Source organism: Lytechinus variegatus, chromosome 5 (genome assembly GCF_018143015.1).
Source record: "Lytechinus variegatus isolate NC3 chromosome 5, Lvar_3.0, whole genome shotgun sequence".
NCBI classification, from domain to species: Eukaryota; Metazoa; Echinodermata; class Echinoidea; order Temnopleuroida; family Toxopneustidae; genus Lytechinus; species Lytechinus variegatus.
In genome coordinates this window covers 34,435,496-34,463,022 of record NC_054744.1, presented here as the reverse complement: position 1 = coordinate 34,463,022, position 27,527 = coordinate 34,435,496, and the positions used below count along the sequence as shown (strand labels likewise).

The 27,527-nt window shown below is 36.7% G+C and overlaps 1 protein-coding gene across 1 annotated transcript; it reads left to right on the top strand.

The window, feature by feature from the left end:
- Nucleotides 1-511: 511 nt before the first annotated feature.
- On the top strand, nt 512-27,527 carry LOC121415992 (beta-hexosaminidase subunit alpha-like). The gene is made up of 13 exons (XM_041609417.1): nt 512-653; nt 12,511-12,715; nt 13,680-13,885; nt 14,837-14,902; nt 15,768-15,817; nt 18,663-18,773; nt 19,411-19,512; nt 20,398-20,705; nt 21,633-21,792; nt 23,819-23,990; nt 24,932-25,022; nt 26,076-26,180; nt 27,195-27,527. The coding sequence occupies exons 2-13, from the start codon at nt 12,519-12,521 to the stop codon at nt 27,256-27,258; spliced, it is 1,632 nt and encodes a 543-aa protein (XP_041465351.1). The 5' UTR covers nt 512-653; nt 12,511-12,518; the 3' UTR covers nt 27,259-27,527.

Genomic DNA, 27,527 nt, shown 5'->3' with positions numbered 1-27,527 from the left:
GTAGTAGTAGTAGTAGTAGTAGTAGTAGTAGTAGTAGTAGTATAGTAGTAGTAGTAGTAGTAGAAGTAGTAGTAATAGTAGTAGTAGTAGTAGTAGTAGTAGTAGTAGTAGTAGTAGTAGTAGTAGTAGTAGTAGTAGTAGTAGTAGTAGTAGTAGTAGTAGTAGTAGTAGTAGTAGAAGTAGTAGTAGTAGTAGTAGTAGTAGTACGTTGTCATCATCATCATTATTATTATTATCATCGATCATGCATCTCATCACCACCATTATTGTATTACTATCAATTATAGTAGCATAGCATAGTAGTAGTATTTTTATTGTTATTCAACATCATATCATCTGCAGAGTGTTCTCATGAAGTCATATTCACACGAAAATGTCCAATCCCGATAGCAGTTTTGATAGGCGTCGCCGTGGTTTGAACGGAACAACGCACGCACAATATAATGCTCTATCGACGCAGAACAAAACAATAAAACCCGTGACGTGACAGACGGTCGATCACATGATAGCCTTACCAATCACGTGATTTTCAGCTATCGAGCTAGTCCGGTCTCTTGATTCATGAATTGCGATGGTCAATTTCTACTCCTACTAGCTCATATCAAAATACGGGATACAGTTCCATAATTCTGACAAGTCAACAACCTAATTCGGTGAGTAGTAACCAAGAGCATGAAAAGTGTGCCAAAATGATCAGTGCCCAAGCAATAGCAATGAATAGGCTAGCCTATGCCTGGCTATACTATTGGGCAGTGCTACTAGCATGACGACGCAATGATGATGATTTTTTTAGATATGTCATATATGACATATCTAAAAAAATCATCATCATTGCGTCCTCAAGACTAAGCATGACTAGTACTGCTAGTAAGTAGTACCGTAAGGGCACTAGTATTCAACCTGTTTGGAGGGTTTCCTCAAATATATAGAAACATAGAATTTACCTGAATTTCAGACCCGTCTTATTTCTAAGAGCAAATGCTGGTTATTCTTTTTCCGTTATTTTTTTCTTCAACCAGTCGACTTTGTGCGCGGGCGATCGAATTATACGGCGACGGTTTTTTGCACTAGTATTCAACCCGTCTGCACTAGTATTCAACCTAGCGATGAAAGATGGTCCTGTCTCTTAATCTGCCCTGAATTGTCCCATCCGACTATGGACTAGACCATTTGAGATGAGACCAAACAGGGAATTAATCAAACCAGAGACTTACATAGATCTAGATCTAATTTACCAATATAAACCCTTTTGAGATTTGCTATCTATCCTCACTACTAGGTTGAATACTAGTGCAATTCAGTGCAAAATGCCATCGGAGCATAATTCGATCCTACGAGCATACAGTCGACAGATTGATAAAGAAAATACCGACAACAGATTACCCTGGAAATAACAAAGGTATGAAATTAAGATAGTTTCCATATTTCTAGATATTTTTGGAAATATGTCAAAATCTTTGAATTATGCTGGGTTGAATACTAGTCTAGTGCCCTTACGGTATGGTAACCCAAGGAACTCCCGCCCGCGCGTTTCCGTTTTACACCCTGGCGAAGGCATTTTCCGGAAAAGTAGCCAAAAAGCGACTAGTGAAGAGTCTACGTCTACGTTTGTTTACATTATCAGCTGGGCGCGCGATCCAAAGTCCGCACCGAAGTTATCCGCAGAACATACCGTACTTGCAAATGTAGCTGAGCTTATACTTTCCAGGTTCAATACGAATGTTTGCCTTGATCATTTGCCTTGCCGATTTGCTGATGTCTGTCTTTCTATCTGTCTATATATCTATCTCTCAAATTCTATCTCTATCTATGTAACTGCAGTATCTATCTAATAATCTTCTCTGTCTCTCTCATTCTTTATCTAACATCTATCTATCTCAAATTCTCTATCTCTCTCTATCCATCCATCTGTCTTTCTCTATTTCTCTCTCTCTACCTACCTATGTATAAACTACAGTATCTATCTGTTAATTTGTCGCTCTTTCTCATTCTTGATCTATCTGACATCTATCTATCTCTCAAATTCTCTATCTCTCTATCCATCTATCTATCCATCTGTCTGTCTTTCTCTATTTCTCTAGATTTTAATCTATTTTTAACTAGAGTATCTATCTATCTGTTAATTTGTTAATAATCTTCTCTGTCTCTCTCATTCGTTAATTATCTATTTAACATCTCTATCTATCCATCTGTCTGTCTCTTATTCTCTCTATCTATTTATCTATCCATTTTTGTCTCACCTGCGAAGCAAAGTGAGACTATAGGCGCCGCTTTTCCGACGGCGGCGGCGGCGGCGGCGTCAACATCAAATCTTAACCTGAGGTTAAGTTTTTGAAATGACATCATAACTTAGAAAGTATATGGACCTAGTTCATGAAACTTGGCCATAAGGTTAATCAAGTATTACTGAACATCCTATTAGAGTTTCATGTCACATGACCAAGGTCAAAGGTCATTTAGGGTCAATGAACTTAGACCATGTTGGAGGAATCAACATCGAAATCTTTACCTGAGGTTAAGTTTTTGAAATGTCATCATAACTTAGAAAATATATGGACCTAGTTCATGAAACTTGGACATAAGGTTAATCAAGTATCACTGAACATCCTGCATGAGTTTCACGTCACATGACCAAGGTCAAAGGTCATTTAGGGTCAATGAACTTTGGCCGAATTGGGGATATCTGTTGAATTCCCATCATAACTTTGAAAGTTTATGGATCTGATTCATGAAACTTGGACATAATAGTAATCAAGCATCACTGAAAATTTTGTGCAAGTTTCAGGTCTCATGATTAAGGTCAAAGGTCATTTAGGGTCAATGAACTTTTGCCAAATCAGGGGTATCTGTTGAATTACCATCATAACTTTGAAAGTTTATTGGTCTAGTTCATTAAACTTGGACATTAGAGTAATCAAGTATCACTGAACATCCTGTGCACGTTTCAGGTCACATGACCAAGGTCAAAGGTCAATGAACTTTGGCCGAATCTGTTGAATTACCATCATAACTTTGAAAGTTTATGGATCTGATTCATGAAACTTGTACATAAGAGTAATCAAGTATCACTGAATATCCTGTTTGAGTTTCAGGTCACATGATCAAGGTCAAAGGTCATGTAAGGTCAATGAACTTTGGCCATGTTGGGGTTTTTTGGTGAATCTCTGTAAGTTTATTGGTCTAGTTCATAAAAAGTGGACATAAGAGTAACCATGTATCACTGAACATCTTGTGCGAGTTAGAGTAGTATTCAAAGTCAGCACTGCTGCTATATTGAACCGTGTGATGCAGGTGAGACGGCCAGAGGCATTCCACTTGTTTAACTTATCTATCTGTTAATTTGTTAATATTATTTGTCTCTCTCCCTCTTTATCTATCTAACATCTATCTATCTCTCATCTATCTATATCTATCCATCTGTCTGTCTTTCTCTATTTCTCTCTATCTATATATCTATGTATCTATCTATCTGTTAATTTGTCTATCTTCTCTGTCTCTCTCATTCTCTATCTTTCTATCTATCTATCTATCCTCTCTCTCTTTCTCTCTCTGATCCCCCTCTCCCTCTATATATCAAACTCTCTGTCTCTCCCCCTCTCTATCTATCCATCCATCTCTCCCTCTTTCTCTCTCTTTCTATCTATCTATCCACCTCTCTCTCTCTATTTCTATCTTGTCTCTATCTAATTATCAGTCGATCTTCTATATCTATCTTTCGGCAGCTTCTAAGTGTATCAATCCATCAAACTTCAATTTGTCTTTCCATTATAAGTATCTGTTTATTTTGATTTTGTCTGTCACTCTATTCATTTAGTTAATAATTTATTTTTAGAAAAAAACTATCATAAACAACGCGACTGCAAAAGCATGTTCGGATTTCACTCCTGACTGCCGCTCTCTCTGTACATGAAGTGCCGAGGAACTCTGTGCTCTGATCAGTAACTGTACGTGCAAATTGCATGCGGTGGTGGACTCGCCTGTGTCGCACGCTGCATGCAACCAGCGACGTGTGTAGACTCTTCACTAGTCGCTTTTTGGCTACTTTTCCGGAAAATGCCTTCGCCAGGGTGTAAAACGGAAACGCGCATCCCGCCCGCGCCCACTACGCGGAATTTGGCATACTCACCTGACAAGCGTGAAGTATGGTCAAAATAATTCTCTGAATAAATAGTTAAAACAGAAATCAAGCACTTACCATGATTATATGGATCATAATGGTCTAACGAGTGGCAGTTTTTCTGACATCTGGGCACAGACTGGAACTAGTCGATTTGACAGTCTCATAGGCTCAATACACCAACCTAGAAATGTTCTTTCCGATGAAGTTTTTTTCTTGATTCGTGTTCCTAAGGGGTCCTAGAACAAATTCAGCTTGGTTGCCAAAAGTTGCCGTTTGGGCAATTTTGCTAATTTGCATAAATCCAAAATGGCCGCCAGATGCCATCTTGAAAACCTAACTTTTGAACCCCTGTCCACAAAATGATGAGTAATGACTCGTTTTAGGGGTTTAGAGATGTGTAGAACTGATTTCTGTAATCATTTTTGCAATATAAGGTCATCTTCAGGTCAAATCCAAGATGGCCACCATATGCAATCTTGAAAAATTGACTTTTGTTCCCCTTGCCCAAGAATGACGAGTAATACCTCTACTTAGAGGTTTTGGGGTGTGCAGAATCCATTTCTGCTTTCTATTTTGCAATATAATGTCATCTTCAGGTCAAATCCAAGATGACCGCCATATGACACCATCTTGAAATATCAATTTTTGAACCCTTTGCCCCAGAATCATGCATAATAACTCTATTCATGAGTCATTAGGTATGTTGATTCAATTCATGTAGTTATTTTGCACAAAGGATAATCTTCAGATAAAATCCAAGATGGCCGCCAACCGCCATCTTGAAAAATTACTGTCTGAGGCTTATACGTGTTAGAACTAATGTAAAGGGATTTCAGTAAGATACTCATTTCTTTTATTAATTCTCAAGTTTTTGTCCCAGAATCATGAATAATATCCCTCTTTTCGTGAGTTATTTGGTATGTTTATTCAATTTCTGTTCATAATTTTGCAATGCAGGATCATCTCCACGTCAAAATAATCCAACATGACCACTAAACGCCATATTAAGAAATTAAAAAAAACTACTTCCGAGACTATTGAACCTTGAAGAAGTGCTGTCCCTGATAAGGTTGTTGTTATGTATTGGAGCTCATGTAAGGGGATTTCAGTGAGAATGATTAATTTCTTTTAATCACTCCATTTTTAGTTCGAGGTCAAGTCATGTCTAAGATGGTCAGATGGTTGATAGATTTCGTCATTAACCGCTTACTTTAGAATTAAACCACTCAAGGTTTGGGCTATGATTTCGGGAGTTTTGATCCCTTTTTTATTTCTGTGCAATCATACTTTTCCAGTGAAATGACTTTAAAGTATTATTTGAATTAAAAAGGGTTTTCTCCGTATTTTTTTTCCAAAAAAATTGATTTAATTATTAACTTCCTTCATAATTATTATTGGACTTTTCCTCCTGACAAGAGCCATTGACTTGGTGAGCAGGAGTGCACTCTTTAGCCTCCTGCAGAAGATAGGCTCCCCAAGACTGTTCCACGGTCAGGATTGTTCTCATTCGTGAAATGTTTTACGGAAACGATGTCGCCCCTGCCTCTCAAGAAGTGGGAGTACAAGACCTAGTCATACATAACAGCTGCCTGTCTTGTGCATGTAAGGGGTTTGGACCATCCATCAGACTTTGAGACAGTCAGAAATCCTGATAGACTCAAGACACCGACTGTCCTCCAGATATGTATATCAACAGCACACACTCGTCTGGTTATGGTGGACTCCTCACCTACCTTGGACCGACTATATGTCTCTTGTCCCCTTTCACAGGACAAGCATATAAGCATCAGGATTGTAAAATCTGTCAGTCATGGCCAAGCTCCTGCACGGAAGTAAGTCCTGGAAAACGTACGCCGACCAAGAAAATTTGCTATACACCTTCCATGTCAGCTGCCTCGGACGTATCATGCACGTTAAATGGCAGGACAAAGTGAAAAATACAGAGGCCCTTCAGCGTACGTGCTAGCATCAAAAGCTTATTCTCGCTCCTTAGTCAAAGGCACCTCAGGTGGTTGGGGCATGTTTGCCCCATGAAACCTTGGCGAATCCCTTCTTGGATTCGCCAAGGTAAGGTAAGCTGTGTGATTGGTCTCACCCCATCGATAGATCACACCTCCGTTTTAAAGACACATGCAAATATGACATAAAACTTGCCGGCATAGACACTAACACTTATGAAGGTGTAGATGATAGTCGCCATCCATTCTATGGAGAGCTACTAAGTACAGGGGGTCATTTTCAAACAAAAGTGGACATGGGGGTGAAAATTAAAACATGCTAGAAATCATTAGGCTTTAATGTTTTTTGAAACTAGACATCTTAAAGTATATTATTCCATTTCAGTTACATAAAATTATTAATTATGTCTTGAGATACAGTGAATTTTATGCAAGGGAAATTATATGTTAAAAAATGTTGATTTTTGCATTAAAATTCACATATTGCCTATCACAATATAAAATTTGTATTAGAAGCGCATTTGCTGGCAAGATACAAGCTGTGCATTGTATCTAACTCCTAAATAGCAAAAAAAAATTATGTGAAGTGTTTTTCTGAAAAAAATAGGGTTTCAAAGTTTTCAAAACTGGTTGTCGTGTCACTCACGTTTTAAATACAAAAAGTTTTCTAGAGCTGTGCATTCTGAAAATTAATTAATCCCAGTACAGGAGCAAATACAGTTTTCCTGTACCTTATTGTATATAAAGTAACTTGGTCTAATGTGTTAAGGTAAAGCTGAAATTAACTGTTAAAGTTGTGTCGTGTCACTCACAATGTCGTGTCACTCACGAAATGTCGTGTCACTCACGGTACTATATTGTGTATAAAAAAGGACATCCAGTAATTTTTTAAGCGTTTTACCAGGGATACAGTTAAAATGTTATTCCTGACATCATTTAGGCCTATTTTAGGCTAATAATTTCCTCCATTTTCCTAATTTCACTCCTTTTTATGGAAATATTGCATTTGTCATTGAGTTCATCTATTTTCTCTCCTCTCCATGGAACTTTGGTTTAAAAAATCCTGTCAATTTTCCATTGGTGTGAAGACTCGGATCCTAATTCATATATTGGTGAATGTACTGTGATTAAGAATATAATAACATAATCAATCAACACAAAATTACGAATGTATCAAGAGAAAAACCACTATACTTTAGCAATTGACATATTTACAATGCATAAAGGGTTGGTGATGGTGATGGTTCAAGTCATACAGGTATGACTTGAACATTCTCTCTCCATTTACAGAAATGAGCAGAAAGTTCACCTTTCTTTTTAGCAATGTATTTCTTTGTTATACTCATTAAGAAAGCTAGAAAAGTCAGTGATCTTATTTTGAAATTTGCAGAAATTTTAGTGGTAAAGTAGTGTATGAGATATAAGAGATCTCCATGAAAACCAAACATTTTTTTCAAATTCAGAAAGAATTTTTTTTTTCCTTCTAATTGATTAAATCAACCTTTTCATTTGCCATAAAGCTTGTATTCCAGGACATGAAATAAACAAATTTGCAAGAAAACATAAACATTTCAGGTGAGAATGTCTGAGATTTGATAGAAAATTTTGGATATTGCTTGAAGCAGTTACATGCCAAGTTCAAAATCATTATTTGTTCGGCCACCATTCATACTGCTAGAGATTAACTACATGTAGGGTCTGAACAGCAAGCTAACGTAAGCGGGCCGATGTGTGTTCAGAGCAGATTTGCATTTACACATATTCATTACAACAAAATGATGCATGTTCATGTAGGTCCCAACAAGTCCCAACTGAGACTGCATTTTGATTTGAGCATCTTTGGATGGGTTGCCATGTATGGGTAGATCTTTTTTTTTTTGGGGGGGGTACCCTAATAAGAACAGAGCTGGACCTTGAGGAGAAAAAGCTATTGAGGTACATGTTGTATAAAGGGAGGCTGGTTGGGATGCTGAATTGGATTTTAGGGTGACATCCAAGGGCTTAGAAAAGGAAAGGCTAATGACTTGTAGTTTTAGGTAATGCTGAATTGTAAACCTGTAAACTTTCATATACAGATAGGAAGAGTTAAAAGTTTTGAATGAAATCAGGCCACAAAAAGAATGTTTGAGTTGATGTCAATGCCAAGACCACATAACAAAGTGCCTCCTCCTCCTCCAAAGAGGAGTGGTAGAAGCCCTAGTGTGACAATAATGTGGTATGGAATAGAGAATGTGAGTTGATGGGTAAATATGACCATACATGTAAACCAAGAATAAAACATCAGGATGACATATTATCAACTTTAAAGAAAGCAGTTATTATGTAATTAAGCTTGTTTTTTGGTTAATGGTATTTTACTTTTGTACACCATGCCAAAAATACTTTCATTGTTGAGATAAATGTTGTATTTTTGCACATGTCGTGTCACTCACGTTTTGGATGTCGTGTCACTCACGGTACATAGGAGGGTACCATTTTCCATAGAGAAGGTTTGATTGATTCTAACTATATGTATCAGATAGGTACACTATTTATGTCCAGTTACTGGTACTCACAGTACTCCTTGACAACTAGTTGGGCACGAATCCAACCATATGTGTTAATGGTCAGAAACCCATGTCCAAAATTTGTCGTGTCACTCACGCACCATTTTTTAATCATATCTACTATAACGAATTGTTGAATTCAAATCAAACTCGGAGTGGCCCATGCCAGTCCTATATTGTATATAATATAGTAGCCATGATTGATTCATAACCTTTAAGTTTGAAGATATGAGCCCTTAAACCTCTCCGATTGTCGTGTCACTCACGTTTGAAAATGACCAGGGGTCAAGACGTCAGAAAATAATCAGAATGCTAAATTGGCAGACCAAAGGCCTAGGAGGAAGGCTAGGGCAGCATCTTTATATAAACGTGTCTCAGCGCCATCCTCCTTCATCTGTAAAAATTTGCTCTAGAGACTGCCACTCTAGAGTGGAGCTCTATAGTCACTCTCAAAAATGTAAGGCCTAGCGCTACACCATCGTCTTTTAAGGCGAACTGATGCCTACCAATCATTGGACACATTGATTTAGAAAAATAATATTGATAAAACACTTTCAAATTGAAATAAGACCCTAAAAGCCTCTTCAGTACAAAGGTATGAATGGACCTTAAAAAAATACACTCGAAATGGATAGCCCAAACCTAAAGAGGATTCATTCTAAGTTGAGCAATTAATGTTGAAATGAACTTGAGAATTAATAAAAGAAATGAGTATTCTTACTGAAATCCCTTTACATTAGTTCTAACACGTATAAGCCTCAGACAGTAATTTTTCAAGATGGCGGTTGGCGGCCATCTTGGATTTGATCTGAAGATTATCTTTTGTGCAAAATAACTACATGAATTGAATCAACATACCTAATGACTCATGAATAGAGTTATTATTCATGATTCTGGGGCAAAGGGTTCAACAATTGATATTTCAAGATGGCGTCATATGGCGGCCATCTTGGATTTGACCTGAAGATGACATTATATTGCAAAATAGAAAGCAGAAATGGATTCTGCACACCCCAAAACCCCTAAATAGAGGTATTACTCGTCATTCTGGGGCAAGGGGAACAAAAGTCAATTTTTCAAGATTGCATATGGCGGCCATCTTGGATTTGACCTAAAGATGACCTTATATTGCAAAAATGATTACAGAAATCAGTTCTACACATCTCTAAACCCCTAAAACGAGTCATTACTCATCATTTTGTGGACAGGGGTTCAAAAGTTAGGTTTTCAAGATGGCATCTGGCGGCCATTTTGGATTTATGCAAATTAGCAAAATTGCCCAAACGGCAACTTTTGGCAACCAAGCTGAATTTGTTCTAGGACCCCATAGGAACACGAATCAAGAAAAAAACTTCATCGGAAAGAACATTTCTAGGTTCGGAAAATGTCAAATCGACTAAACCTCAAAAAACGAAAAGTTCTCTCCTACTAGTTCTAGGCCTACCCCCGTCTCGATCGGCCATTTTTGTTATGAATTGTAACAAAATGGCCGATCCAGACGGGGGTAGAAGGAGAGAACTTTTCGTTTTTTGAGGTTCCAGTCTGTGCCCAGATGTCAGAAAAACTGCCAATTGTTAGACCATCATCCATAAAATCGTGGTAAGTGCTTGATTTCTGTTTTAACTAGGCCTATTTATTCGGAGAATTATTTTGACCATACTTCACACTTGTCAGGTGAGTATGCCAAATTGCACGTACGATCTTGGGCTCCCGCCCGCTACGCGGGCGGGAGTTTCTTTTGGTTAGTATTAGTAGTATGGCAGACAAGCATGACAAGCTTCAATTCAAGTTCAGTTCAAGTTCCCCACATACGGGCACAAAACCAGAAACTTTCACCCCCAAGAATTCTACTTTCCCTCTAAAAGATCTAGCCCTAAACATGTACATGGGGTCCAACTTCATTTCTAACATTTCTGCGATATTGATTTCATTTTTAAAGAATTCATTAAAAAAACGAGAGATTTGTTATGAAAAGATGGGAAGAGCTTACGGCCGTGTTTACGTCGCCATCTTGATTTCTTTGTCTTCCGCTTGGCGACAGCACGCGAATCGCGCGATTTGATTTGATTAGTCTTGATTCACGTCACAGACCCTTTACTGACTAAATAAACCGATGTCTATGGACAATTACACGCATTAGATCCTGCTATAAATTTGACGGAATAAATATTTTGGTATGTATTTCCACTTCCCCATCATACATGTTCTATATTAGGGCTAGATATATTATTCTGAACCTTCTCCATGTTTTTATTTTCAATTTTAGTGGGGGGTGCATATATGGAACTCGTACCCAGAAATTGTTGAATAAATCCCCAGAAACGATAGTTATTCCTGTCTAGTAGTACTGGCACTGCTAATAATACAGTGCTACTGCTAGTGCTAGTCTTGAGGTATACAGGAATAACTGTCGTTTCTGGGGATTTTAACAATTTCTGACATTTTACTATAATCCCCATTCATGTATGGGTGAGTGGAGCCAACGCAGTTCGGAGGAACAACCAAAATACAGAGACTGAAGCTTTTGGTCTAACAGTGGGTCTTGACTCTTGAGGACGCAATGATGATGACTTTTATAAAAATCCAACTGGGCGTTGTGGCGTGCGCCTGTAATCCAAGCTGTGGGGAAGTTACAAATTGATGCAGAGGTTCGAGGTTCGAGCCCTGGTCACGTCTTTCGGATGGTGACGTTAAAGGTCGGTCCCAGACGTAAATAATCATATCTGATTGATACACGTCTGACAAAACTCAAATACACACACACCTGACATACATGTCAGGATTTTAAAAGTCATCATCATTGCGTCCTCAAAACTAGGACAGTGCCACGAGGATTCAGGCTCAGCTAGACCAAAAGCTTCAGTCTCTGTATTTTGGTTGTTCCGCTGAACTGCATTGGCTCACTCACCATAGTAAAATGTCAGATATTGTTGAATAAATCCCCAGAAACGACGGTTATTCCTGTCTAGGCTCAGCTTGCCTTAGGCTTAGCCTAGAGAACTCCATGATGTTTTTTAAAACATTTTGACATATACTTCTTCATCATGGAGCCTTGAACTGCCTCCCGTATAAAAGACAGATGTAAACAAAGATGAATTTCCCTCGGAAATCCATATTTACTGAGTGAAATCAGTTTATAAGTGTGAATTTTATTGTTAATGATATTTGAACCTTAATGCCTAATGGTAATGCGTATGAAGGTTCAAAAAATTGGTTAATAAAAATGTGAAAGTTTTAAGGTTTCTTACCAGACCAATCTCGTGTAGATCCCTCGATCCGTTTGTCAACAAAGCAAATATAAAAGGTTTGACCCTTGAACCGCTTCATTATGACGTACATCCAATTAGCGATGTTACAAAATGCCATTTTGAAGAACAATTTATAGATACAAATTATTATTTAACATTTTTTAATAAGTGATTATAAATAATTATCATTATTATAATTTTTTTTCATCATTAACCAAGAGATTTGTAAAGCAGTCTTACAATCCCTTTGTTTAGTTCTTGGAGGATAAAATATGAATAAACATAATTTCATGTAAGAAAATACAAAAGAACAAGTGGGGATACACTCTAAGACATCAGTTTGCTCATTTGTATATTCATGAAGACATGCACACTGTTTCACTGAAATACGGCAAATCTTTCAAATGTCATAATTTTGTTTGTCCAATTTTTATCAAATTTTTCAGTGTTCTGATTTTTCTTTGCCTGTTCAAATCATAATTCAGCCTGGAGTACCCATTTAAGCCCCTTTCTTTGGTTTAACATGCGGTCCTGTTCCTTTATATAGTTCTTGATGATTTGCTCCTGATGGCCAGTTTAAAAAAAGTTACTGCACTGAGATTTTTTAAAGTAATTTTGCTTCCTTTTCTTCTTTGTAGATAAAAAGATGGCTGGTGGCTGGATGCAGATAGCATTGGTTGCCATGTTCTTGGGTGTGTGCCTGGCATCGCTTAGTGAGAATCAAGGTCCTAGATTTCTAAAGAAGCCAGTTACTCCTTCTGCTCATGGCTCTCCGTGGCCCATGCCTCAATCCATCTCTGTGATGCCCGTTGTCTACGATTTAGCTGCACAGAGCGATTTTACGTGAGTAGACGAATAAAGAAATTAATTTGTTTCCCCAATGGTAATTAGGTCAGGTGTGGTTTCTTTAATACCCATGGAAGTACAGCAGGGAAAAAGGTACATGGGGGTGGGGCTTAGGGCAATTTTGCCCTCGAAATGCTCGAAAGAGGACTGGGAAAATTGTTAATGCTTATCAATAAAGTTGTGAAAATTAGGCCTCGAAAATGATAAAATATGATTATTTTTTTGCCTGAAGTACAGTGTCCCGTTTGAAAACCAGCAGCATTAATAACCTCACCTCCAGCCCTCAAGTACTCATATCTAGCCAGGGTCATTACCCATAATGCAACATTAATAGCAGTGTAGACTTGTGAAATACATGTAGTCCCACTTGCATTGTAACACACTGATTAACTATACACAAGACATTTGTACCAGAGAATTTGTTTTACCAAATAGAATAGAGGTACCTCCCTCTCAAAAACATTTTACTTTCTCTACATAAATTCAATAATAGGCTAATTTATTCACAGTTTTAGTGATAGTTATATCAAGACTTAACAGACAATGAGAGAAAATACGCTCCCCTTTAAGAAATGCTTTTACAGTTTCTCATTAATGCTGGAAAGTGCAAATCAATTATTATCACATTATTAAATTAGATACTGTTCGAAATCTGGTTTTTATTGATGTTACAACTGGCAATTATGCCATGGGACCTAATGAATGAGAGAATTAACAAATGAATCTGAATAAGAAACATAACATAGGCATACGTGTACTAGTGAACAAAAGAAGATGCACAATCATTAACTACAATCCTATGATGAGGAATAAGATAGCCATAAATTTACAATTATATGTTCACATGATGATTCAGAACTATGAATCGTTTTCATTTTTTCCAAAATCGGGTTGTAGGCCAATCGTAAGGTGCAGTGGCCGTTACTAACTATTTTTGGAACAATATTCTTTGATAACGCAGGTTGTCAGCCAGCAAGGTACAGTGTGATATATTGAACAGTGCTTTCAAGCGCTATCGAGCCATTATCTTCAACCGACCAGAAGCTAAGAAAACACCCAAGGCATCAAAACACTTGAAGTTTTCTGCTAATAGCATCTTGAGTGGACTTGATGTTGCTGTGGATCAGCCTTGTCCGGATTATCCAGACCTGGAATCTGATGAGAGTTGTAAGTTTCAGGTCAACTACATGTACTTTGATAATTTTGTTGTATATCCAGTATTTATGATTCTCCAAACTGCTACATGTATGTGCTAACAATTATATGCAACAACGAAGTTTAACTTCTCTTGTTCAACGTCAATGGGATGCATGTATGAGGAATGCAAAGCCCTGAACTGGTAACTGATTTTAATTAGTTAAAGTCAATTCGTTAAATATTTCTTATCTTTTCTTCTTGATATATTCTCAAGCTCATTCAAACATAATGTAGTGAGCAATGGAGGTAACAAAGCCTTCATATGTTATGAGGTCATGTTTGCACATGGAAATTGGAATATGATTTTAGAAGTAGAGCTGCAGTAAACATTGGGTTGGCAGAAAAGTAATGATGAAAAAGAAGTCCATCAAAAGTGGGATATTGGCTGAGGCTTGCTTCACATTTGTGGACTGAATAAATATTTAGAGGCATTTTTATGTTACTCTTTCTATAAATGCAGCGTGTCATTTTTGTCATTTGTGAGTTTTTACGCTGCCATGCAGGATGATTTCAAGAACACAATGAATGTATTGACAATGCAAGTCAATTCACAATGAAAAGCTGAAAGGTCTTTGTCCAAAATTGGTGAACCGGGACAGCGAATCATCCTACATTGTAAGTGTCAGAGCTTACAAAAAATTGCAAATACATGTATGTCGTTTGTCATTGCCACTGCTGTTTTGATTCATCAATCTCGACAAAGACTTCTTGGTTGCTCATTGTCATGAAGGACACTCGACGATACATGTTCTATGACTATGTTCTTGGAAGCGTTCTGTGTCATATTGCAAAAAGTCCCTAGTGTAATATAAAGATAACTTCTGTAATGTTCAAGTTTAATGGCTTTCAATGCTCCTGTTTATTGCTCTTTGATTTAAAGTTGTTAATCAATATCGACCCTTTCTATATTTTGTTTTACAGACACTCTGATGGTCTCTGAGCCTGTTGCTAATCTAGCTGCTAAAACTGTCTGGGGAGCCTTGAGAGGTATGTTATGCAAGACAGAATAAAGAGTTTGTTTTCCATAATTGACCAGCCCTATGAAAACCTGCCAATTGTAATATTTGTATTCTAATTCAACCTGTAAAGAATATTCTCTCCGGCCCTAATGTTGATTGTTTTTCTCCTTTTTTCCAAAAAAAAAATGGTGAGTAGAGAACACTAGTGTCTAACCAACCCTCACTCCCCGTTTTGATGCGTGATGCCTCTTTGATACATGAGGAGCAACTGCTGCATGCACCAGAAAATGTATATCTACCACATAATAACTGTAATATTTTCTCTTGTATGGAACACAAACATTATTTTTCTTAAAGAAAGGGGCAGCATACCATAATTTGCTTTCATGAATTACTTTTATGATGCCTATAAAAATTACAATATGAATATTTATGTGAATGTATAAAACTTGAATTCTTGAATTCAAATTTAACAAAGTTATACAGTAGACATTATATTAATATTCATTGATTGATTGTCTGAATTTCAATTTGACCGTTATTTTACCTTTGCTGTTCTCGTCAAGATCATGCGACAATCCAGTAGTGTTATAAGCCAAAACTTTTGATGGGGCCAGACATGGTGTATGGGACAAAATTTCTTAAAAGTTGTTAACGAGCAAAGGCAAGCATGTGAGCAAAACTTTCGACCTTTTTAATTCCAGAATCTAATCATTTGATAGATTTTGACGTAAAATTTATAAATTTTCAAGTATTTCACACTTTCCTTTCATTTTCTTTCCTTTTACCCTGTTTTTTTAGTCATTTTTTTTTTTGGCCAGTCCATGGCCCCCAAGCCCCTCATGTGTACGCCAGTGCTATAATTCCATGTATTTATTTAATAACCCTTTCAGGTCTGGAAACGTTCAGTCAGCTCGTTTATGATGGAGCATTAGCTGGTCAGGTGTGTATAAAGTATATACTCCAATTACTCTATACTCTATTTGAATAGATGGACTGAAAATGAGTCTCTTGCATTTTGTTTGCACCATTGAATGCCCGTAGACCTGTTTCATTCGCATTGTTGCAGAAATATGTACATGTATTCGTGTGATGCCCTTTTGGCCACAAACGAGCGTGCATTTTCTGTATTCTATCTTCTTATTTACTTTGAGGCATTTATCATTCAATCATTTTCTGCCTGTATGATTTAATGTGCATTCTTTCTATAGTTTGAACATTTCAACTAGAGCTTGATATCATTATAGTTTATTGACCACTTTTGCATGTATTGTAAATTTATTATCCCATTTACAAGAAATTCCCACGTCAGAGGCGTCTGCATAAATACATGTACATACAGTTTACAGTTTCAGTTTGGTTTATTTTCATTTCAACTCAAATCAATTTAACAATAAAAGAAATCATTACAAAGATATAAATGAATATACAAATGTATAGAGTATGACACTATGACATAGATAAATAAATATTTACAATATACACTAAACAATATGATAATCATATGTATAATGATATTCAGAATGAACTAGATAATCATGCTAATAACTAAAATATTCATGAAAAAGCATTTTGCATATAACTTCTTTTATTCATCTTGACTATTTAAATAAAAGTTGAGGAAAGAAGAGATCCACTAATAAGCATGGCTTGTTGAGTGTGGATTCACTTTCAAAAGCATAATGTAAGATATATTAATTGTATGATCTCTATGAGAAACAAACATCAATGCACCCTTGTGAGGTAACCTGGACATCCCAAACAGGAAAAGAAAGCTGCCAGATTTTGTACCAGTAACTATCGTAGGGAGGAGGGCTTTTTCACTAAAGCACTTTATAGTGATCTTGGTTGGGAATCTCTCCAGACAAGAAGAAGAAACCTAAGACTTTGTATGCTATACAAAATGAACACCGGTCTCGTCAATATCAAGATAAATGAGTTCATCCAACAGAACACAAGACAAGGGGGAATAACCAAAAATTTCCTCCAGGTTCATCACAAGGCCAGGGTGTTTCAAGATTCCTTCTTTGTAAACACGACTGAAATAACCTTCCCCCTCAATTGTCAGTTGCCCCTCCCTGGAGTCATTTAAATTAGAACTGAAACAACTTCAATAAAGGTCATTCCACACACGTTGTGCTACTCTCTTCACTATATTTAGCATGGATGTGTCAGGAAGTCAAAAGAGATAAAAATCAATAGATTCATGCTCAATAACAATACCCATGTTCAGGTTCAGCAGCTCTGACTCATGTCTCACATTAGTAAAAGAAGAGAATTCATCAGAGGCATTAGGACTGCATGTAGGTCAGAAGTTACCTTTTCTTTTTCACCATTGTAAGGGGTTCCTCCTAAGATCATCAAGATATTGTATAAATAGAAATCCGGGGACAATAGATTGATTACTGGCATGAATAGCAAGTTGAAACTGCATTACAATAGAACCTCTTATCGGTTAGATCCTGGTGGATCAATTCATAACAGGATGTGACTATTTTGTTTGGAGAAAAATTGCTAGTCAGCCATTTTGAAAGGACAGTCAAACATGGTTTACATGTAGTGACTACCCTTCTGTAAATACCCATCATTTTGTTCCCCTTTAAATGATGTTTCCAGATGACTGGTGAATTACAGAGTACTGTCCAGATAGGCAATGGCTCGTAGTCTGAAGTCTATTTTAACTAAGACCATGGTCTAATGCTTTGCTAAAATTATGGAAAGCCAAACATGTATGTTCCTTGTGTTTGCAGAGCTTTTTTTCATTATGCTATAATAATAAAAGAGAACTAATACAGTTATCATTCCCAGACAGATATGAAGTAACAGATAAGCTTATAAATCTAGCATGCACTGTTAAAGATTAGCGCCACAATTGGCTGTCCATAGTTAGACCACTAATAGACTAGAGTTTGAATTAAACCCGAATTCATTAAAGGGGAATCCAGTCTTTGCCATAGAATGTTGTGTTGGGAAGGAGCAAAATGAATTAAACAGAATGGTGAAAGTTTGAAAGAAATCGGACAAGCAATAAAGAAAGTTATAGCTGCTTTGAAATTGAGATCACTAATACCATGTAGATATCAAATTGGCAACTGGGTAAGTAAATTATGACAAGGGGCAAGGACAACTTTCTCATAGGCCATGTACTTTATTATCAGGGATTTGTGGTTTTCTCCTATAAGTACCCATTCCCCTGGGGCAGTAATCTATATATAACCCAGGTAGTAGTTGTTTAATGTCCTCATGAAAGAAAAATATAATTTGAAATGAAATTTTTGGGGAAAATGACATTTTAGCCAGAATATGTATTGGAGTACATGGAAGAGTAGTCCTTGCCTTACATCACTATGACATCACATAAGCGGCCAATTTGAAGTCTCCATGGGTATAGTGATTACCAATATTTACAACTTTTAAAAATTCATAACTTTCTTGTTATTTGTCCAATATTGTTCAAACTTTCACCTATCAACTTGTCTAATTTTTCTTTTTCTTATAAAAACAAGTTTTTATTTGGGTTGGATTCCCCTTTAAGGCATTGTCAGCACTGTCAATATCAGGAAAATCCTTGGTTTGATTGGCTGAGAGGCACTAGCCTCTGACTGTTACTATGGTAACTGTCGGAGAAAGACAAGTTGTCAGTGCTGGCAATGGTCCTCAGGGTACCATCTGTCTATAAAAACCACTTTGTTGGATGGTCTTTCCAAACAGGTGTCACTGTCTGAATTATCATTAAACCCCATAACAGAATATGTGATGTTTATATCAACCCTATTTCCTTTTTACAGCTTGTCATCAACAAGACATCAATCACAGATTTTCCACGCTTCAAATATCGTGGTCTCCTGGTAGACTCATCGAGACACTTTCTCAGTATGTCTGCTATCTTCAAATGTCTGGTAAATATGTATTATTGATATTTCATTAACCTAATGAAAGATTACTTAAATTTAAAACCATGCTTGTAGTGAGTATGTGGAGAAAAGGCAATAAAAAGAAAAGTTTTAACACTTTTTGTTATAAAATTATCAAAATGATGATTATTTGTGAACTTTAATCACTTTATAACAGGTTTTTAGCATTTTAGCGTTTATTTCATTGATTAGTATTTGCATACTCAAAAATAACTGTTGTTGGTCTCTTTGCAGATATTTAGCGCCTTACTTTTCTTAATGATTACCTTTCCAACATTTACCTTAAAAAATTCTAGACATTTCATATCAGGACACTACATAGTAATATTGTATCCAAATTTTTTCCCAATTTAATGCTTGCAAAGTGGTTTTGTACCAAAAGAAAGGAAAAGTATATTTTATTTTCAATATCAGGACCTGGGGGTTTCAATTTTATGCATTTTGATATTAAGTTTTAACCATGAATATACATGTACCTGTAAGATTACTCATACAGCATTATTATTCCTTTTCCTTTTCTCTGAAAACAAATCAAACCTTGAAAATGAATAATCTTTTACCCAAGACGCAATACAATGTAGTCTTTAGTCGCGTATTCTTTTTTTCTTTCTATCTTTTACAGGATGCAATGGCCTATAATAAGTTCAATGTATTCCATTGGCATATTGTGGATGATCAGTCGTTCCCTTATGAGAGCAAAGCTTTTCCTTCCATGAGTGAAAATGTGAGTTAGATTTTCATTTTATGCAAAGGTATCTTTAAAAATAGTCAATAGTTGCAATTAGCCGTAACTGTAGCGAATTCTCACTCCACATCTTTTCACATTGACTGAGCAGTAAGGCATCAGGAAAGCAACAGTGAGATCCTGTATGCTGCAAAGTATTTGACATGACTCTTATTACAGTACCTGTTAAACTGTTATGATGTTACATTTATGTTGCACCTGATTCATCATGAACCATTTGAGAACACATAATTTTATGGAAAACAATTCTTTAAAAGGTCTCTGAACAAGACCCGATTGATAATGATTCACTGTTGTTTGTTGCTCTGGGTTCCGTTTCATGAAGACATGTATATTAATAATAAATGAACAATTTCTTTTAAAAGAACTACTATTCACCTATTGGATTAAAGGATTTCAGTAGCTTTTAACTGTTATTGGAAATAAAAAATATTATACAAATAATAAATGAAAAGTTTCTTTTTAAAAAAATTATGATTCCCCATTCGGATTAAAGGATTTCAGTAGCTTTTAACTGTTATGTCCAAAGTATGGAACATGACTTTTATTACAGAACCTGTTAAACCTATATGATTGTATGTTCCACCTGATTTGTCATGAACCATTTGAGAACACATAATTTTAAGCAAAACACTTTTTTAAAGGTCTCTGAACAAGACCTGATTGATAATTATTCACTGTTTGTTGCTGTGGCTTCCGTTTCATGAAGACACATAATAATAACAAATGAACAATTTATTTTAAAGTAATTAGTATTTGCCAATGGGATTAAAGTTATTGCAAATTTGTTATTCAAAATTTATGAAATGTGCCTTGTTCTTTTTTTAAGTCACATGAGAATCTATTTTGCTTCTAATCAAACAGGACGCGTACGACCAAAACCATGTGTATACTAGGGAGAACATCAAAGCTGTGATCGACTACGCTCGCCTGCGAGGCATCCGTGTCATGCCCGAGTTTGACACGCCAGGCCACACCCAATCCTGGGGGTCGATACCAAATCTTCTCACCCCTTGTTACTCCGGGACCAAGCTTACAGGTGGATATGGTCCTATCGACCCCACCGTTGACAGCAACTACGATTTCTTGAAGACTTTCTTTCAGGAGGTTGTCGATCTGTTTCCAGACAAGTATGTCCACATGGGAGGAGATGAGGTCAGCTTCACTTGCTGGTAAGATGTACATTTTTGGTGCAAGGGTTTTTTCGACTTCTTTTGAGTTTGACTGTTAGATCATGAATAATAATAGTAAACACTTCTTTTATTGTGCATATCACGCGATTGTAACATTATTATGCCCTTCCAAAGGACTTGGATATTATTACCCCGGCTTAAGCTTTGCGAGCTAGAATATTTACTGCACACGCATTTCAAGGAATTAATTCCTGCCAGGAGCCCAGTTACCTTACATGGGTTGAGTGGGAGTGCAGCATCACCTTCATCAATGGTGATTATTTACTTTATACTATAACTACATCATCTATTGCTACCAGAAAAAATATTTATAAAACAAGTACTACTCTTTACTCAACGAGGAGGAGCAACGGAAGCAGAAGTTTCTTGAAGGCTCGATCGTAAGGTTTATGAAGTTTTGAATGCCAGGTATCATACATGTTCATAATTTATTAAGAGAAGCTCTGATTTTTAAGGTCATTTGATCAAAAAGCAAATATTGGTTCATTTGTCAAAGAAAGACGATTCATTCGACAAAAAAGTAAAAGCATTTTGATCAATATTTTAGAAAATGTAGAAGGGTCTGAAATATGAATATACATGGACTGCTATGAGAGGCATGTTATTTTTTCCAGAGGATCAAGGGGACTGCATTGCGAGGGCTTTGCCCAAGAGCATGGTCAAGCAGGTATTGTACCCGCAAGTCAAAAGTATGAGCTACCAATGAACTTGGCCTACATGTAAATAGTGTTAAGAAAAGAAGACATTGAGATATAAAAGAGCCTTTTGGTGTTTGTCTATTTTCGTGAATATGCAAATTTTTCCAAAAGTGTGTTCTTTCCACCAAATCAACAAGTTTTTTATAATAGGTCAAATGATTCTTTTCAAAGATTAGAGATTTCAGCTTTCTTCTTATGATATTTACAGGAAGAGCAACCCACAAATAACTACCTTCATGCAACAACACCAGTACGGAACAAATTACAGCAAGCTTGAGGAATATTACGAGCAAAGATTACTAGACATCATGGCCGACCTACAGACTGGATATACTGTGTGGCAAGAGATCATAGACAATAATGTCAAGGTCAGTTCACATCTTGAAGTTCTTTGGATTTGATGAACTAAGAGATAAAGGAGAGTGAAACCATTGGAATAAAAAAGCTTGTGTGAAAGCGGCGAAATAGAAGAGAAAGAGGAATGAAAGTTTGAGAAAAATTGAACGAGCGATAAGAAAGTCTTTTGAACCCGTGGCATACCCTTTTGTAAAGATTGAACTGTGTTTCTTTGTCAAATTGGCAACAACCTTTTGCTATACTACAATATAACACGAGAATGATGACGGGTACTATCAGATTAAGTTTGTATATGTGTGTAGTCTGTATTATCCAAGAGAAAAAAACACACCATGGGGAATTAATTATCTTTTTTTTTTACATGAATAAGGTTTTTCTTCTATTAAAAAAAAAAAAAATATTCATCTGTACTTGTTTTGAGAGTCGACACTCTCCAGCTACACATGTATATTGAATTGCATTATGCAGGCAAGGATGCTGAAGATTTTCCCACTTGTTTATTCCCAAAATCTGCATGTGCTTCTGATAATTTTGGGGCAAAATCTCAAAATGGTCTAAAACGGAGTTTACGCCCTAACAATTTTATAAAATGATCACCAAATCAAGAGAGTTCTATAGCATATGTGATAAGCAATCCCAAAATCAACAATACGTCGCAAGGGAAGGTTCTCTGTAAATGGTCAAAATAGTAATTTGGTCTTCAAAATGTAAAAAAAAAATCGCAAAGTGACACCTCTCATGTTCATGTGAATCCTGAACTTTAACCCTAAATCTCCCAGGGTATTTCGATTCTTGTCATTCCGGGGGGGAGGGGGGGCCATTATGGCCCCCCTTTGGACCGCCGATCGCGCGAGCAACGCAAAAATTTGCACATCGGTAGTGTGCGATGTAATCTACAAGGCTGTATGGTAAAATTTTCCAAAATGATGAGATTTTATTTTGTATGAATTAATTATTCTAATTTATGCATAAATCATACTTTTTGCTCTACACACTAAATAAAGCTCGTAGAATGCTAATTGTTGGTAAAATTATTCTTTGTAGCATTCTTAACAATCGCAATTAAATAAACTTCGGTTTGGAAATAAATTTCTTATGTATTTTATTATTTTATGAATTTCTTATGTATTTCTTTGTTTTTTTTACTTTTTATTTTTCATTGTTTTTTCAATGGATATCGTTCCAGACTTAATTCTGATCATAAACAAGGCAAAATTAATTAAGTTTAATCAGTAAAAGTAGAAATTAATGATACATTTATGAACTTTGGCTAAATACACAATTTGCATTGGATTTGTACATGAAATCACGTTTATGAGCAATTTTGGGTCTGACATGCACTTATATAATGTTGCGTAATGTCGTAACCGCGTACCCCGGGCGTCACAAATTTGATCTCAAAATTTGCGCGAGATTTGGAAGTTAAAAGTCAGCGAGCGGCGAGGTCAAAAAATTTCGCGCAGCAGATATATCGCGAAAATTGTCGAGGGGGGCCATTATGGCCCCCCCCCCCGGGAGAATTACATGTAGGGTGAATTGTTCTCTCCTTACAAGCTTTTCCTTTTCCTTTTCCGCATTTAATTAAGTACTTGTGTGGGGTATTGTTGATCACTGTTGACAAATTATATATCATTGTAAAACTTAGAATATGCTTTTTCAAGCTCAATTAAAATCTTAGAATTCATTTTGGGCCACTTACATGTATTGTTGGTTTTGGGGTGGAAGGTCACTTGTGTTTGATAAATTTTCATATTCAAAGAGGCATATCTCTAACTATACAATTATGATCTTGATATGTTTCAGGTACGGGCTGATACCGTTGTACATGTATGGAAGAATCCTTACCCGAATGAACTTGCTAAGGTTACTTCTATGGGCTACAAAACCATTCTTTCTACTCCTTGGTACCTTAACCTCATAAGCTATGGCAATGACTGGAAAAAATACTATGCAGTGGAACCGACGCAATTCAATGGTATTCATCAACAATTTTCACTTGCTCATCTCTAACTATACAATTATCTTGATATGTTTTAGGTACGGGCTGATACTGTTGTGCAGGTGTGGAAGAACCCGTACCCGAGTGAACTCGATAAGGTTACGGCCAAGGGCTACAAAACTATTCTGTCTACTCCATGGTATCTTAACAGAATATCCTTCGGCAGTGACTGGAAAAATTACTATGCTGTGGAACCGACACAATTCAATGGTATTCACCAATCATTTTCACCAGCACACCTCTAACTATGCAATTATCTTGATGCGTTTTACATATAGGTACGGGCTGATACCGTCGTACATGTCTGGAAGAACCCGTACCCGAGTGAACTCGATAAGGTTACAGCAAAGGGCTACAAAACCATTCTTTCTACTCCTTGGTATCTTAACTACATAAGCTACGGCGATGACTGGAAAAAATACTATGCTGTGGAGCCAACACTTTTCAACGGTATTCCCCAACAACCCATCTATATGATTCTTGAATCACACTTTTAAAGCCTGTCTAAAGCTTTTGTAAAGGATTAGCAATGTGAACTATACCCGCTTGTGATTGAATGTTATATTAAAAAAGCATAGTAGTCATTGAATACACTTTTTACCCATCAGAAATATGGCATTTTTTCGGCAATGATTTTATTTCTATTTGAAATAGCCTTTTGAGCACTTGCTTTGCATGTTTAACGATTGATATTAGAAAGCTAACGACAAAGATCATATCTTGTAATTTCAGCCCATTCCCTGCCTGAGAAGGTGTTTTATATAAACAATACAAAAATATGTGGATATTTTTTTACCCTTGAGAAAGTCCAAATGCCCTCTGGGGGTGTTTCACAAAGAGTTACATGTAAGTGTGACTTAGATTAATGCTCAGTGCTGAATTTGCACATGATATGTAACGCACAGTCTTATTGGCTAATACGCAGCTGCATGTATCCTCTTAGCATGATTTGACCAATGTGGTCATGCCTTTTATTCAACACACAAATGGACATTTTAGTGCAAATCTAGTTCACCATTAATTTTTTTGTGAAACACCACCCTGTTCAAAAGATACCTGTGCATGTAATTCTTACTTACTGTAGTCCTCAAAGATGTGTATTATTTGTATACTGTAATGATAATTTCTGGGTACTTTGTTTTACTTCGTAGGTACCGATGCTCAGAAGGAATTGGTGATCGGTGGAGAAGCATGCATGTGGGGAGAATATGTGGACTCTACAAACCTTATTCAGAGAACTTGGTAAGATCCTTCTCCTTTTGTTTGTGAGAATGAGGTATCTTGGATGTTTTATTTTTTCTGCAAAGTTGTGTATGGACAGATTGATTTGGAACACACAAAGGTTTTCAGCTGAAGATGTGCGAGACATAATTGTTCGCATTTGATAGAGATCGTGTTGCCCGACGCAAATACGTGAGAATCAGGGATAACCCTCAGAGAAACAACCGCTTCTTTGAGAGGGAATGTGGTCAGATATCCCTGTTTCGAAAATCTTGTTAGAGGATCCAAGATATTTCATTTCCAAGCGCTATCAACCTTGCATGGCCACCTAATCCCTCTTATCTAACTTTTCACTTCTGCAGGCAAGCTTGAGTGCGAGACAAGGTTGAATAATAAACAGCAGCTGTGATATTGCGTAAAAGCAGCTCTGCCTGTAGTAATCCCTTCAGAATGAAATTATTGTAATCAAATTTTCATAGAAATATTGTAATTAGATATCCAATGTTAATTTGTTTTCAATTTCGAATGAAGAAATTGAAAAAAGCAATATACTACATAAATGATTGACCTGATATCGCAATTTTTGTCACATACATTTGTTAAAAACACCACAAAGAGTTTCTTCACCAAAAATTAGAATATTTGGAGCTTTATTAAGGGATTTAGAGAAAAAAAAGTATGATTTTGCATACTGATTATATTAGCAAAATCAAATAATAGCAATTTCCATGAATTAATAAATTACTATAGAATTTTGTATATTATGTCTCAGACAACCTGCGTGCCAATTTTCAGTGCGATCGTTCTGTCGACGTCCAAGCTCCTAAGGGGGGCGGGCCTGTGACTCCCCCCCCCATATGATCTCCCAAAACACCCTGGCCTAAATAGGGTTAAAGGTACATTATCAGCAGTTTTGAAGGGAGCTTTGACACCATTCTGATATCTGCTTTTCAAGACCTATACATAGAATGAGAAGCGGTGCAGTTTATTTTCTTGTATTGTAGAAAATTAAAAGTATAAACGTGTGCTTTATGTGGATGCTCAAACTCATTGGTTATGTTTAATTTTTCACAGGCCTCGAGCAAGTGCGGTAGGTGAGCGTCTGTGGAGTGCCAAGAGTGTGACTTCAGCGGTGACTGCAGGACCAAGACTAGTAGAGCACAGATGTCGTATGATCAGGTGAGAGAAAAATGAGGTTGAATGAGTTTTATTTCAAATGATCGATCTGCATCCACCTTCTTCATAACCTAAAGTAGGTCATCATCATCATTTCATTGCATATGCATCTTTAATGATACATTAGCCGCAAGTGAAAATTAAAAATTAAAAGAATTGTTCAACCGAACAAGGAATCCTGAGGGTATTGAAGAATAAGGATTAATCAGTAAAACTGTATGGCCCGAATTCACAAAGGTGGTTCCTAAAACCATCGATTGAACCCTTGGTTTATGCAGATATCCTGTATAAATTATGCTTATTTACCGCGTATGTTGAAAAATTTCCAATGCTGATGCGTGCTTTTGTCACAGTGCGCCAATCGACGCCTTTTGCCATGGTTGAATGCATTATTTTATTCATTAGTCCACTGTTTGAAGAGTGGAATCATTAATTCAAAACAGTGGACTCGTTAATAAAATAGCGTAGATAACCTAAAACTGATGGTTAAGTTGTGCGTGACTGCTTATCAAAACTTGGGTCGTAGATGCCTTGAGGGGGCCTGCATGCTGTGGCGCTGACAGAGATCATGTCATTAGCAAAATTGCCAGGATGTAATGTACCTTCTTTGGCAGGTCTAATCGGTTCCATAACATTTGCTCTGGCGACAATTGCTCTGATGTAAAATCTGCACATTAAGCCAAACATAAAACCTAACCTCTAAAACCATATGAACCCTAATCCTAATCTTTACATTAGTCTGAACCAAAAAAATCTATTACACTCCTAACTCTAACCCTATGCCCTATTAACACCGGAGCAAATGTCGTGTCACAGTTTAATCAGGGGTTGATACAATGCCAGTACTTTCAAGTCACAAGGCCACTGTAGAAAACCTTCTCCAATAGACTTTTTAAACTCAAACCAAGGCCAAGGCCAGCAAATTGTGGCCTCAAGGCAAGCCACGACTACATCACTGAATTAGCTTTATATGTATCAAGCCATGTTTTGTTTTGTTCTTCTCTATCATTGTTTCAGGCGTGGCCTTCAAGTTGAACCAGTTACAGGACCGAACTATTGCCCCTATGAATATGAAGACTAAGATATGCCAGATTGCCATACTCTTGTTATTCCTTTGTCTCTGTTTGGTGTAACTTTATGTGTGTGTTTTTTTTTTCCATTGATATTGGTTTTGTAAAACATAATTTAGTCCTTATGGTGTATGATAATTAACTGATGGTGTATGTGTAAAGTCTAAGATAAGTAATAATTTCTCAGAAATAAGTATGCCTATGTTTGTAATCAGTAATCGCAATGATTTTGTTGTTTGTTTGTAGAATGGTAATGTTAATCCCAACGGGGGGGGGGGGG

Excerpts from the sequence above, each read along its gene's own strand:
- LOC121415992 (XM_041609417.1), top strand. The coding sequence starts at position 12,519 with ATGGCTGGTGGCTGGATGCAGATAGCATTGGTTGCCATGTTCTTGGGT. Across the intron at positions 12,716-13,679 it reads GCTGCACAGAGCGATTTTAC|GTTGTCAGCCAGCAAGGTAC; the intron begins GTGAGTAGACGA and ends TTGATAACGCAG. Across the intron at positions 20,706-21,632 it reads GAGGTCAGCTTCACTTGCTG|GAAGAGCAACCCACAAATAA; the intron begins GTAAGATGTACA and ends TGATATTTACAG.